The sequence below is a fragment of the Vigna angularis genome, chromosome 7 (assembly GCF_016808095.1).
Source record: "Vigna angularis cultivar LongXiaoDou No.4 chromosome 7, ASM1680809v1, whole genome shotgun sequence".
Lineage (NCBI taxonomy): Eukaryota > Viridiplantae > Streptophyta > Magnoliopsida > Fabales > Fabaceae > Vigna > Vigna angularis.
The window spans coordinates 20,323,051-20,336,615 of NC_068976.1; the positions used below are offsets into that span (position 1 = coordinate 20,323,051).

At 33.8% G+C, this 13,565-nt stretch overlaps 2 protein-coding genes across 12 annotated transcripts; both read right to left on the reverse strand.

Moving 5' to 3' along the window:
- Positions 1 to 394: 394 nt before the first annotated feature.
- On the reverse strand, positions 395 to 4,505 carry LOC108336192 (uncharacterized). 2 transcript variants are annotated; one of them, XM_052880797.1, is made up of 4 exons: positions 4,397 to 4,505; positions 3,832 to 4,287; positions 2,875 to 3,006; positions 395 to 2,477 (listed from the first exon to the last, which is right to left on the reverse strand). In XM_052880797.1, the coding sequence occupies exons 2-4, from the start codon at positions 4,204 to 4,206 to the stop codon at positions 909 to 911; spliced, it is 2,076 nt and encodes a 691-aa protein (XP_052736757.1). In that variant the 5' UTR covers positions 4,207 to 4,287; positions 4,397 to 4,505; the 3' UTR covers positions 395 to 908. The 2 variants fall into 2 exon arrangements, with proteins under 2 accessions (XP_052736757.1, XP_052736758.1); XM_052880798.1 differs by having other exon boundaries at positions 4,408 to 4,498.
- Positions 4,506 to 8,533: 4,028 nt separating this feature from the next.
- LOC108338406 (peptide methionine sulfoxide reductase) lies at positions 8,534 to 12,184 on the reverse strand. 10 transcript variants are annotated; one of them, XM_017575260.2, is made up of 4 exons: positions 12,030 to 12,163; positions 11,783 to 11,809; positions 10,051 to 10,577; positions 8,534 to 8,984 (listed from the first exon to the last, which is right to left on the reverse strand). In XM_017575260.2, the coding sequence occupies exons 1-4, from the start codon at positions 12,160 to 12,162 to the stop codon at positions 8,733 to 8,735; spliced, it is 939 nt and encodes a 312-aa protein (XP_017430749.2). In that variant the 5' UTR covers position 12,163; the 3' UTR covers positions 8,534 to 8,732. The 10 variants fall into 10 exon arrangements, with proteins under 10 accessions (XP_017430749.2, XP_017430748.2, XP_017430752.1 ...); XM_017575259.2 differs by having other exon boundaries at positions 10,051 to 10,580; XM_017575263.2 differs by having other exon boundaries at positions 11,783 to 11,801; positions 12,030 to 12,046.
- Between the last annotated feature and the right edge of the window lie 1,381 nt (positions 12,185 to 13,565).

A 13,565-nucleotide genomic window follows, 5' to 3' on the forward strand; every position in this document is an offset into this window, starting at 1 on the left:
TGATAGAAAAATCTATTTTTGTAGTTACATGCCTATCTAAATATATTTTCTAAAACCAAACTAAATAACTAAATCAATAATTTAATTTTTATATATTGATTGCATGTTTGTATAACATTTTATGTTCTTTGTGTCCAAATGTTTTACTTACAAAATTTCTTAATAACATTTTATGTTCTCTGTCCACAAAAGATATAAAGTTTTTTTTTCGTGTACTCCCATAACATATGTTAAAACGTTCCATGAGTCAGAATTTATTTCAACAACTATAATCAGCAAACAAAAGAAAAACAATGCTGATTTCAATTTCATTGCTTTTCATTAGATATACTTGAAGGGAACTAATTATCAAAGTCAGCAAAAAAGAAGACGGGCAGAAAGCGAGATAAATGTCGCAGAACAAGTATGAAGTTATATTTTTCTGTCCCAGAACCTACTAAAATACAATCTACAACAATACTATGCGACATCAATGATAGAAAATAAAAATCTGAAGTAGATAATACTATCATCTATACTTTATGACAATGTTTTTTCCCTTCACATTTGTCCTCTGACTAGAATTGATACAAGTACAACACAAGCTTACATGTTTCTCATAATTTTTCTCAAGACCCTACCTAAAGAAGTAAGGCTAGTAATCCCATATTACAGAGTGAAGGTTTTGCCCAGATATCTCAGGGTATGAGGCATTTGGCACAAGAGGGTGAAAAGGGTATCTGCTTAAAGCTTAATATGAATGATGATGAAGAACTGAAATAAGAACTAATACGAGGCAGAAAATGTGCAACTATTCATGACCCCTCAGCACTTTTGAGCAGATTTTCCGTGAGCAGCATATATATGTACCTTCACAATCATTTATCAGTTATCCAGGTTGCCAATCTGTGCAATGCCGATGCCCTTAACTAAATCTTCTGTTTAAGAACATGGCGCAACTGAACCTTCTGGCTTTCCATTCTAGCCTCCAAAAGTCTGGCTTTCAAACTATTCTTCTGTGCACCGCGAGGAATGCATCCTTTCATACCACCTTTATGTGCATGTGGACTTCCCGACTCAGGACTCAACTGGTATAGAAGGTCTTGGGGGCTCAATCCACCTTTACCTGATCCATGATCAGGGGACATTATGACCCCATTAGATAACCTTCCATTTGAAAGCTTTCCATTCATTTCCTCTAGAGAGATTATCTTGTAATTATCCCCGTTGTTTGGGTATGACCTCCAAAGCCTTGTTATGGATGATACCTTCTTTGACTGCTTAGTAGGTATAGAGCACACTTCACTTATTTCAGTTATTGGTGTCTCCTCACCAGCAGTTTCTTCCCATTCAAGTACACTTCTCCCTGAGACATTACTCTCTCGATGATTCCTGTTCAAAGATAGGGTACTCCCTTCTGGTGAATAACTCGAGCCTTGATCGTCAACATGGCTCACAGTTTCCCATCCACTTTCATCTCCATCTAGATCCCCGTTATCATCCACAAATACATCAGAACGCCTCTGAATGCCATCCTTAGTTATTGCATTGGCTTCAGGACTCACAATGTGAATATTCGAGGCATGACTAGTAGAACTGTGAGAAGCACGTGGTTCAATCTCCCTCTCATTTGTTTCACCAAAATTTGCTTCTTCAAAAATAGCAAAAATGTCATCAGAGTTTGGGGGTTCGTATGAAAATCCCTTGATGTCTTGAATGTTCATCGCAGCTGCAGCCTGCTGAAGAGACTGTGCCTCTCTCAGCTCTGTTGTTATCGGATCTGCACTTCTTGATTTGATAAAACTTTCCAAATCTGAAACAAGTTTATTCATCTGTGAATACTTCTCTTCAAGAGCAACTTTTGCATCTATCAACTTCATTTGAACACGTTCTTCACGCCATACTTCCGCCATCTGTAACATCTTCCTCTCTTCTTCCACTTCTTCCCTATGTTTCAAAGATTCCCTCTTCAATGCTTCAACTTCAGCCTTGTCTTCTCCAATTTCCTTGGCAAGCTCATCACATACTTCCTCAATCAATTCTCTGGCCTTCCTTTCCTTGTCATAATCTTGCATGTAGCGCTTTGCAGAGAGTTTGGCATCGGCCAACTCATTTACCAACCTTGAATTGACAATTTCAATCCGCTGGCGATTTTTTCTTTCTCTACTCAACTCTGATTTAATGTCATCGATGTATGCATGGATTTTCTCATGCTCTCTGCTCCTCCATTGCGCCCTTTCCTCACTGACTTTCTTCAGGAAATGTTCAAGCTTCTTTTTGGAGGATCGATGCTCGGTCTCAAGCTCCTGAATTCGTGCCCGAGCCTGCTCTAGTTCAGCTCCGAGGGCAGATACCATAGATACTGCACTTGCCTTTTGGTCAAGAAGTTTCATGTGTCTGTAGATATGATGTGCCTCTTCATCTGACGTTTTTAAACATAGAGGATCCCATTTTGTTGCACCCTCCCTTTCAGTGTTGGAAAACTGGAAAGGTTCAGGCTGAATAGCACAAAGTAGGTTTAATATTAGCACCTTAACTATTTGCTCTTTCACTTTAATAAGTAAAAGCATAACACTTTGAAACTCATTGCTCATTTAGAATGTAGAGGCTAATTACAACGAGTATGTCTACATGAAAAAATTGTAGTCTAAGTCATTTCTACGCAGATCTATACTTCTATACATAGCATGGATCAATGCAATAATCAGCCTTATTTGTTAATTCCCGAGTTGCCATCAAATAAGCCATTTTTCTATAGAGCAGGTACAGGGTCCAGTTTTAACTTGAGTTATTACATGTATATGACATTCACTCAAAAATCTTCGATTGCAAAGACTGAAGAGCTGTAAAACATCTAATGGTAATATTATATTCTAGAAATAAGAAAATTCATACCTCACAGAAGTGTCCATTCTTTGCCCTAAATATGGAACGGGGACTTTGCAATGGATTCTTCTTCAGATCGAATTCATGGATCATGCCATTTGGATGACCAAGGAACCGGTGCCTTGCGTGGCCATTTCCATGCTGTAGATAAGTGACATCACATCAGTAATGAGAAACGGAAACCTATCAAATTAAAATTGCAAAGCAGCTAATTGATCCACAAATGAAGACAATAATAGAGTACATGGAAGATAATCAGTTCTCTAATTCAACTGCAATGCACAGATAACAAATAACCGAATCTCGTATATAATGAATATCCAATAGCAGTCCAAACTTACTTCCAAACAAGCATAAAAGAATACGACTTTGTAAAACCAATAATATTAACACGGCAGAAACAGCATTTTGTTTCACATTCTGTCAAACAAGACCCGATATTAATGCAGTCTGGATGGCGATGATTTAATCAAGCAAAAATGGACAAAGAATCAATCCTTCCACCGAGCACATTTTTTGGGTCCGGGAAATAAATCTTGAAAACAACTACAACAGAACGTCAACTATTTACACTGACAAACCCTCCTCGAATCAATTCTCAAATAACCCTTCACAATCAACCAACAGCAAAATCATCATACAAAAATACTTCCCAACAATAAACTATAATTCTTTTCTCTCCACGAGGGAGGGCCTACCATAAAGTAGATGGAATAACCTAATAGCCTATAGCTGCAAAATCAATTTTAAATCAGAAACCGCAAAAAAGCATGCAAGATGAAACAAAACTCACACGGGAACGAAAAAAAACAAGGGATCTCAACGCAAACAAGAGAAAAACTAAGAACGTAAGGGTAATCGACGGAGATCCCACATTGACCGTTACATGGAAAATATAGTGTACATACGAGGGAAACAATAGTTTTTGCCGTTAAGTAAGCCTTAGTGTAGAAACTCAAGTTCTACCTTATGTTCCAACCCCTTCCGGCCATCACCCGAGACAGTCTCCGGCAGATGCAACCGCCAAAGCCCGGCGGCTAGTCTCCGCGCCGACACGGCAACCTCCGTTTGCTTTTTGGCGCTCCGGCACGTTCTCCGACGAGACCCCGACAAAGAAGACTTCTGGTCCTCTTCGAGTGGATCCTCATGGATCTTCCACTTCAACAGAGGGGTTTCAGGTCTGCTCCGTTTTCCACCGTGTCTCCTCAACCGTGTCCCCGGAGTTCTCGGTTTCCGCCGCTGGAAAGGCCGCGCCGGTTCAAGATCCCAGTCCGGCGAAGGGTTGCTCACGCCCCTCGAAGAAATGCCCGCCGGGAAAGTCGCCTTGCCGGAATACTTCATCGTCGCCGGCGAGTCTCAGCCATCAGAGTTACCTACTAAATATATGCTAATACTCGCCGCCTTGCGAAAATGAAACAATGACTGCTCCAAAAAGAGAAAATGAAAACAGTGTGAGAGAGAGAGAGATAGAATCTGTGTGTTGTTGAAGTAATGAAGTTCGTGAAATGTTTGTATGAGAGAGAGAGCACACGAGGAAAGTACAGAAGAGAGAGAGTGATGAAGATAGAGAGTTTCACTGTTTCAAAGATTTTGCTGAGAAAAGGACGAACGAACACAGTGATAATACAAATACATATACGAGAGAGGTGTATATCGTGCCGTATGCTTATACGGTCAACGTATTTATTATCACGATGACGCGCGTGAAATCTTTATACGGTGTCGTATGGTCCTACTTTGATTTGTAAGCTGCTATGCTTGTTATGGTTGCTGGTGGAAGAGACGTTGTGATTTGAATGATCATGGATGGTGGGGTTTTTATTTTTTATTCATTCTGTTTTTAAGAAGTTCAAATTATTAATTTATATATGGAAATCATTTTTCAATTTCCAATTTAAATCGATTGGTTCTTTTTGAAAAATTTAACTTTATATTACTTTAAAAAATAATTGTAAGGATTTTAGTGATTTTGAAACCCCGCTCCGTCTCTTGTAAAATTTTCTGAAACGATATATTCCAATTTACTAAAAAAGGAAAATTGTTAAAGTTTTCTGCTATGATTTTTTTAATTGGATAATTTATTCATGGTACAATGTATATGTTTTTTATGTAATAGTCTACTTAAGATATTATTTAAAACAAATCTAATATATGCTACCTAAATTAATCACTTAATAAAACTTGATTTTACCGTTTTCTTTAGATAATTTGCTGATTTAATTGTGTATTTCTTTTAATCTTGTGTCATTTGATTATTATTATTATTATTATTATGCACAGCATTAAGAAAATCTAGAAATTTCAAATTCACAAAGGTCAAAGTCTTCAAAATAATATAACAACAATAAAATCTTTTAACTACAACGAATAATCGTATTAAATACAGATGATAATAATATCAGATGAAATCTCACTGACTTAATTTATTAGAAGAATAAAAATGTATAAAGGAACAGTAAGATAAAATAAAATAAAAAATCAAATGCGAAAATTCTACAGTTAGTAGTACTTGGTAAAGGTATAATGTATAATTAAGGAACCAATCAAGCATTTATATAAACCTCCTTAATTATGGTCAAATCAGGAAGGAAAAAAAAACTTTGAATCAGTGAAATTAAAAGCAACAAATACAAAATTTTAATCGATAAACCCTACCACATTGATTATTTTATTTTTCCTGCAATATTAAAAATTGAAATGAAAACATATTTTAACACAATTTTTTTATTAACATTTTAATATAACTGATTTATTATTTATTTATTATTATGTTAACGTCTTTAAAAAACAAACGTTTCATTGTGAAATAATTGTGAAACCAATAAAATAGAAGAGTTTTCAGACCTAATTGTTGGAAAATTAGGGTACAATTTGGCATGGCGTGATGAGCTGAAACCAAAGCTTGGCACGCGCGAGGAACGGAGAGTGTAACCCACGCGTTGCTTTGGTTTCTCAGAAAAGGTAGTGGCGTCACTGTCTCATCTATTTGTTGCTTCCACAGTTCATTGTCTTCTCCGTTCACCCTACCTCAAAAGGCATCCGAGGGAGACCCCACGTGGCAATCTCAGAAGCTGCCACGTCGACAAATGCAAAACGTGCGTTTCATATTAAAATACGCACTCACATGGCTTCAAATTATTGCTAATTTTAATAACCAATAATTAATGTAATTAATTAAAACTTCATTTTTATGACTACGATAACTTTAATGTAGAACTAGATCTATCTGAATAGCTTATTAAAATTCTTAGACCAAGATTATCTTTGTTTTTTATTTTCAGCATAGTATAAAAGTTTAATAGAAATTAACGTTTAGATTAAAGATAATTTAATATGTTTTCAATATGTTACATTGTTTAAAAGTTACTATTAGAGAAAATTTAAATAATTTAGGTTTTCAAGGTCAAATATAACATAGGAAACAAACATGGTGAAGAAACTCCTAGAATCCCTCACGTTAGACACGGCCATCATAAGTAGGAAAAGGTTATCTCAGACATCATTATAACATCTTCTAGACTTTTTATTTTTTAATTTTCTAATTCTTCAGTAAATTAAAATAAAGAAACATACTGGTGGCAAGTTTGGAGACAAATTTAAAATATTGGTTTTAGTTAAAAATGGTATTTGAAATGAATGTCCTATTAATGAATCTGTAATAGGTAAAATATTGATGAAATATTTATTTAAGACCATAATTGAGTTTTTTTATCAGTAATAAAAAAATACGTTAATTAAAAATATTTAGAGTGTTTCAATCCTTTTATATATAAAAAAAATCCAATTGTTTTATAAAAAGTTCGAGAAAAAAGTTCAAACACTAAAAATACATACAGAAGTTTGGATAAAAAAATAAATAACAGATAAATACACGATAAACAACAGATTTTATTTTCTATATTGTTAAACCAGTATCTCATTTGGCTTTTTCTTCTTCTATTTTACACTTTATTTTTGCAGTTATATCCTCCAAAAAAAATCACTGAAAATCACCACTACGATGAAGAAGAAATACTCTAACACTGTTTACTAAATAGTATGAGATAAAGTTTACTGCATGTATCTACAGTGATTTGGAAGTTTTGTTGAAGTTGTTTCCTTTGTATACTTTTGATATCATAATACATTCTTCGTTTCATCATTCCTTTATTGACTTAAAAGGGTTCAATTATTAGTCTACTTTTGTTATTTTCACATCATAGTATTTAACTTTCTGACGTCCTTTTAGTTTACACAGACATTAATATTTTAACATTATTTACGTGTTATTATGTGATTGATGTAAAATTATTTCACAATCAATAATAATAATAATAATCATAAACATTAACCAATTACATGTAAATGATGTTAAAATGTTGTCAAAGTATTATTATTTATTTTATAATTAATTAAAAACAAAAATTAGTAAACTGATGTAAATACCATGGTTGAACAGTTATCTTTTTTTTAAGGATTGTCTGATCTTTCAAAACATACAATTTGAGTCTTAAATTGTTATATTATTATGAAAATGAAGAATATGATGAAGACGAAGATGCAGTGTGAAGGATATGTTGTCTGCATGCATGGAAAATTGGAAATGACAAGAGGGCACGTTCAGTGGGGACTCGTGTCCATATTGCAATCATCAAATATTCTTTTCGTTATAAACTGGGATTATAATAATAAATATAAGAAAATGAATAAAAAAACATATGGTAATACAAAGCATTTAGAAAGTTGTTGTACTATTGATGACTGATATATAATTTTAAGAAAATTGCTGACATTTGTATTTTTTTCAGCTTAGTAATTGTCAAAGTGTGTTGAGTATTCTTCAGTGGATGTTTTTCATACAAACAGACAAAAAATGAAACTTGTACACATTTTCTTCTTTCTTTATCACCTTTTTCTCAGTTTAAAAGAAAAACAACCTGATAAAACTGCTGCAAGATAAATATATCAAATGTCATACAATGTGTGAACAAAAAATTGGACTTTCATCATGCTAGAGTTTTATTTTAGAAATATATGGATTAAGTTTAAGATTTTCTATTTTGCAATTTTTCAATAAAATATCTCAAATATTTAACCTTTTTCCCATTAGGAGATAATTTTGTTTGTTGTTATCATAATTAGAAAATGGTACCAACAAAAAGCTTTCTTCTTTTATTTGTTTCAGAAATAAAGTTTCATTGTGAGTGTGAAAAAGCAGCACATGTGACAGAGTTAAAGAAAGGAATGGTTTCTGAATTTAATGGAAATGCAAGGTGCTGGGACAGTTATCTCCTCTTCTGCCCCCCACTTTCTTGTTTTATGTTTTGCTTTCTTTTTGTTTTGTATCTCTGCTTCATTTAAGAGATCAAAATTACAAGAATATAATAAGTTGTGCGATACTGCTGCATGTGCATCAATAATTAATTACAATTGGACAAGATATTTTGTTAGGTCAGTTTTGTAACCTACCCTATATGTTTCCTGTAGTTTCTAGACCACAAATCAATAGGACACATTTCACACTATTCCCTAACCTTCCTCCACAGTACACTTTTCCTTTCTTTTTCATAACATCACATCCCAAGGTTGAAGAAAGACTACCTTAGTAATTTCTATAGCTTCAAGAAAGAAATCAATGTATAACTACAATACAGGGATAGCTTCAAGTTATATTAGGACATCCCTAAAATGCAATACTTCAAAAGCAAAATTATTTCATATATAATAGACATATACAGCTCTACAACAGAATTTATGGCCATGTCCATCTTCAACCTTCAATATGCACAATATGTGTTACTTGCTAAAAGAAGTTACAAAAACTATGGAATTTCAGCATCTGAAGAACCGTTGTCGTTGATCTTTGGTGGCGATTCCCTCTTTTACAATTAACCATAGCACCGAATTGGATCATTGCAACCTTTAGCAGCAGATTGCCCAAAACCAAACCGACCCCCTTTCTCAAGGTACTGTTGGTGGTACTCCTCTGCTCTGTAGAACTTCTTGGCAGGAAGAATCTCGGTAACAATCTTCCTGTTCAGCTGCTTCTGCTGTTGTTCCACGGACTCCCTGGCAGCCTTCTCTTGCTCCTCCGTGTAGTAGTATATTCCAGATCTGTACTGAGTTCCCACATCATTCCCCTGCCACAGAAGACAAGATCAAATGGTAACTAAGTGCTCAAGAACTAGAATGTTCAATTCATGTGTGTGCAGCAGCATATCATTAGTTACCATATTTTTGGAAGTTCCTGTATGCATGGATTTGGATGAAAGAGTGAATCCAAGAAATAAAAGTATGCATGCATATTGAAATGGAAGATTTGAAAATAAATAAAATATATTGAAAGGGGGGAACAGAAGAGTTCTAACTTGGACAGAAGAAACAGAGGGTGAGACAATTATATCATAAAATTAACTATTTTAACTTTAAAATGAAAACTAAAAAATTGTGTGATCTCTACAGAAATATAAATCATTTTCCAGCCTCTGAGATCAACAGGAAAACATTGAAAAATGTCAGTGTTTCACACTTTTATAATGTCCCTACTCCAAACCCCTCCAAAGGAAAGAGAAATGCATCACTCAACAAATACTTCTGGATATAAACCTAGGGATGCCAATTAGTTTATTTATCCACTGATCATCCAATCTATCCATGCCTAAATCCAATCAATCTGCACAATCATACAAGCAATACTAAATGGATTGGATCAACAACTATTACTAGATGTAATCATCCCTCATTTTAAAACGAATGAATTGTATATCTATCCATGATAAGTTATTGATGGATGAGTAGGAATTTTTTAATTAAATAAGTCATGGATGATCGGTTTTTTATTAAGTAGTCAGACATCATAAGTGAACTAGAAAATTATTTTTTACCCATCCATTTGAAACCAACTTAACTTCTCCAATCCTTCCATTTCACACCCTTGGTATCAACATCCGCAGAGAGCAAATAAAAGGTTACAATTGCCTAAACAACTATTACAAAGAGACCCCATGAATTTTATTTGACCCATATTACAACAGAATTTACAAAACAAGACTCAACTAGATATCAAAACATAAACGTATCTGTTAAATACTGGCAAGTGTCAACAAAGAGAGAACCTCTTATTCAAATCACCAAAGTCTAGATATATCAATCAGAAACCACTTTGACAACCTCCATTTAATCAGAAACCAAAAACTTTATATTTACCTGTCTATTCAGAGTAGTAGGATCATGCCTAGCCCAGAACAAATCAAGCAGAGACTCATAGCTACAATTTTTGGGATCGTATTGAACCCTTACAACCTCTGAGTGATTTGTGGTCCCCGTACAGACATCTTCATAGGTTGGATTGTGCACAAGCCCCTGAGTGTAACCAACCTCTGTCTTGGTCACCCCAGGCACTCTTTGGAAGGCCAACTCAACACCCCAAAAACAGCCAGCACCAAACTGGGCAAACTGCTGGCCTGCTGCTGGTATGTCATCATCTGGACCCTGAGGAATGGATGAATCCAAGTTCTCTGGTGCCCTTGCGCTGCCAAATCCAAGTTTGTTCAATAGGTTCATGGAGGGCTTGTTCACAGCAATGCTAGGACGAGTTTGGGAAAATAAGCCAGAACGCTTGACAGAAAACCTAGAAAGTGAGGGAAGGAACTTGGTTTTCGAAGGACTGGAGAGGGAAGAAGAAACAAACACTGAAAGGGAATTGGATGTGGTGGTATAGCTGCTGCTGATTGCTGCTAAGCATTTTAGTAGCATGAGAATCCTTTTCTAGAATAAATAACCAATTCAAAAATGCACTTGTATATATGAAAGAAACAAAGGAGCCACCAAATCAGGATGCCAAAACTGAAGTTACAAATTTCAACAAATAATCAAAAGCTTAAAACTTAATCTTGAATGACTTATGTTGATCCATACGGGGCTATCTGTTATTACTATAGCACATGGCGCCTGTATATTAGCAATGAAAAATGTTTTACACCGATCAAGGATCATTTGACTAATAAAACAATTATTCTCTAATATAACTACAAGGATGAATGACAAAAACAAACAAATTATACCATCCACCCATACGTTCATATTGAGTGAGATCACAAATTTTATATAGGAACGAAAAGGGAAAACACAGTGGATGCCTTTGACTTGAACAAATATTTTCCGTTGTCATTTTGAATTCTTACACATAATTACAAAAATATAATCAAATATTTACTTTGTTCCCCCATCCCAAGGACCAAATATAATTTATTGACCATCGAACGTGCAAAATTTTTATAATTATGAAAATAAAAAATGAATGCAGAAAACGTTTTCTCAAGACTTAAACCAAACTCAAACTCCCACAACTATATATTCTAGTCCTAATCACATATACTCTCCCTCTGACCTTAGGGATATTTTTATTATACCATCTGTATGTACGCGAATGACCCCAAGAATGGACCACGACTCCACAAGCTGCAGACTCATATACAACTCTGCCTACTGTTCAACATTGATTTAACACTTGAAATTGCCACTCTATTTTATTCAAATTAAAAAATCAGCTGAAACTTTTCCTTTCATACATGTAGATAAAAGCAAGTCTTTGTTACGAGATAAAGAAGTTATTTACGGTTTAACTATTAGCACTCACTTGGGGGAAGATAAAAAGACATACATAGTACTTTTATAAGCTTATTATTTCCGTCAGGCTAGCTGCGCAACAAATGGAAATTCGTATTGGGTCAAAGATTGTGATAACAAACAAATATTATATCTTCTTCATGCTCCAATGCTTCACAGAAATTGGGAATTGAACCAGAGTCACTTACAACACAGTAAAATAAAATCAAACTCACGTGGCCCAGAATTTTTAATAGAATTGGGAACATGAACATGAAGGAAATGTGTCCCCCAAATAGTAAATGAAACGAAATCCAATATCAACCCATACCTGCTCCACAAATTCTCATCTTCAACCCTTCAACAAATTACTCGAATCAATCTCCAAACAATAACAATAAGAATAATAAAGACAACTTTTTTAACACTATAAAGAAAAATTGAACAGAAATTAAAAGAGCCCACGATCCCCTTTTTTCTTAAAGATTAAAGGGAAAAGGGTAATGGGAGAGATAGTTTTGAAAAAACAAGAGAGAACAAGTAACTGAAGAATGGAAAAAAAAAAAAAAAGAACGTACCCAAGTGAGAGCAGAAGAGAGAGGAATTGAAAGGTGGTTGATGATTGAGAAAGAAGATGAGGATTTGATCACTGCAAAAGAGCGAGTCTTGATGCTGAACTACTATGGTTTCTCTCTCTATTCTGGCATCCATGATAAAAAGACTTAAAAACCCCTCCTCAAGTTAACGCAAAGAACGGATTAACTCTTTAAAGGTTAAAGGATAAGCATGTCATTTCAATGCAAAATCACATGAAATCCCTTCACGTAGCGTCTAGAATATTACAGAAATTAGTGCATGTAAGGGCTACACGTCATGAGATACCATTCATATATTTTTTCACGTTTAAAGTAAAACTTTGAATAAAATTATATATGAAGTGAGAAATTTAAATATATTTACTTTCTATTAAATTAATTAAAATACATCGTATAGTAATATTGTTTTCCATGTTGTTGAATAATTTGAACCAATTTTATTGTAATTTATTTTGGAAATTAATATAATTGTTATTACTAATATAAAAGATTGGATTAGGACCATGTAAAGCTAATAGTGGATTACTACGGGCGTGTAAGTTTAGCCCAATTGAACTAGAAAAAGGCTATTTACTTCCCCCACCCCCAATTATTAACTGCACCCTATAATAATAGGAAAAGACTGAAACCCTTTCACACATCTTTCACAACATAATCATCACTGTCAGCTCCACTGTCGCAGTACAGTGCTACTGCAGAGAAAAAATTATTTAATGGACATTACTAAAGACTTAAATAAACAAAATTTACAAAAATTATGACTTAATTGAAAAAATATATAATTAAAAAACTTAATGAAACTGGAATAAAATTGTATTTAAGTCTTTCCAGAGTATATAATTCGAAAATCAATTCATAGAAGATGAAATAGTCATATCCAAAACTTGTGTAGGTATCCGAAGAAATAGGGGTACAATAAGTAAAAGCCCTAGAAAAATGTAGAGAAAATGATTTAAAAAAAACAGAGAAAGCTTCTATTTTCATTTAAACATGCATGAAAGAGTCACAGAATCTTGGTAATACCTTTTAACTTTTACTAATTAATATTTCCTTAATTCATAATTAAGGAAAATTAATTAGCTTTTATTAATTTAAATACTAACTCGAGTTTTATGCAAAACATGTCATATTGATTTAAATCTGAAGCATGCAATTCAGTCTAAAAAGTTGTGACATGAAAGCCAAGTCAAAATAATATTTTAGCAAAAGAATACAGCCAACTGCTGCTATATTGAGACTTAAGTAGTCAAAGTGAAGATAGTGGTCAACGTTGAACAAATTAAAAAATACATATTTAAACTTCATAAACATTAGTAACATCCAAATGAAAAAGTTAATCACAAATTATATAAGGAATGAGTTAGGTTACTCATTCCAAGTTCAAGAAGTAATCCTATAAAGCTAAATATTCTCTTTTAAGATTTTTTAAGATTACATTTATCTTTTATTTTATATATACTATTATTTAATTATCTTAATTATTTGAAAATTATAGGATTTTCGTTTATTACATCAATA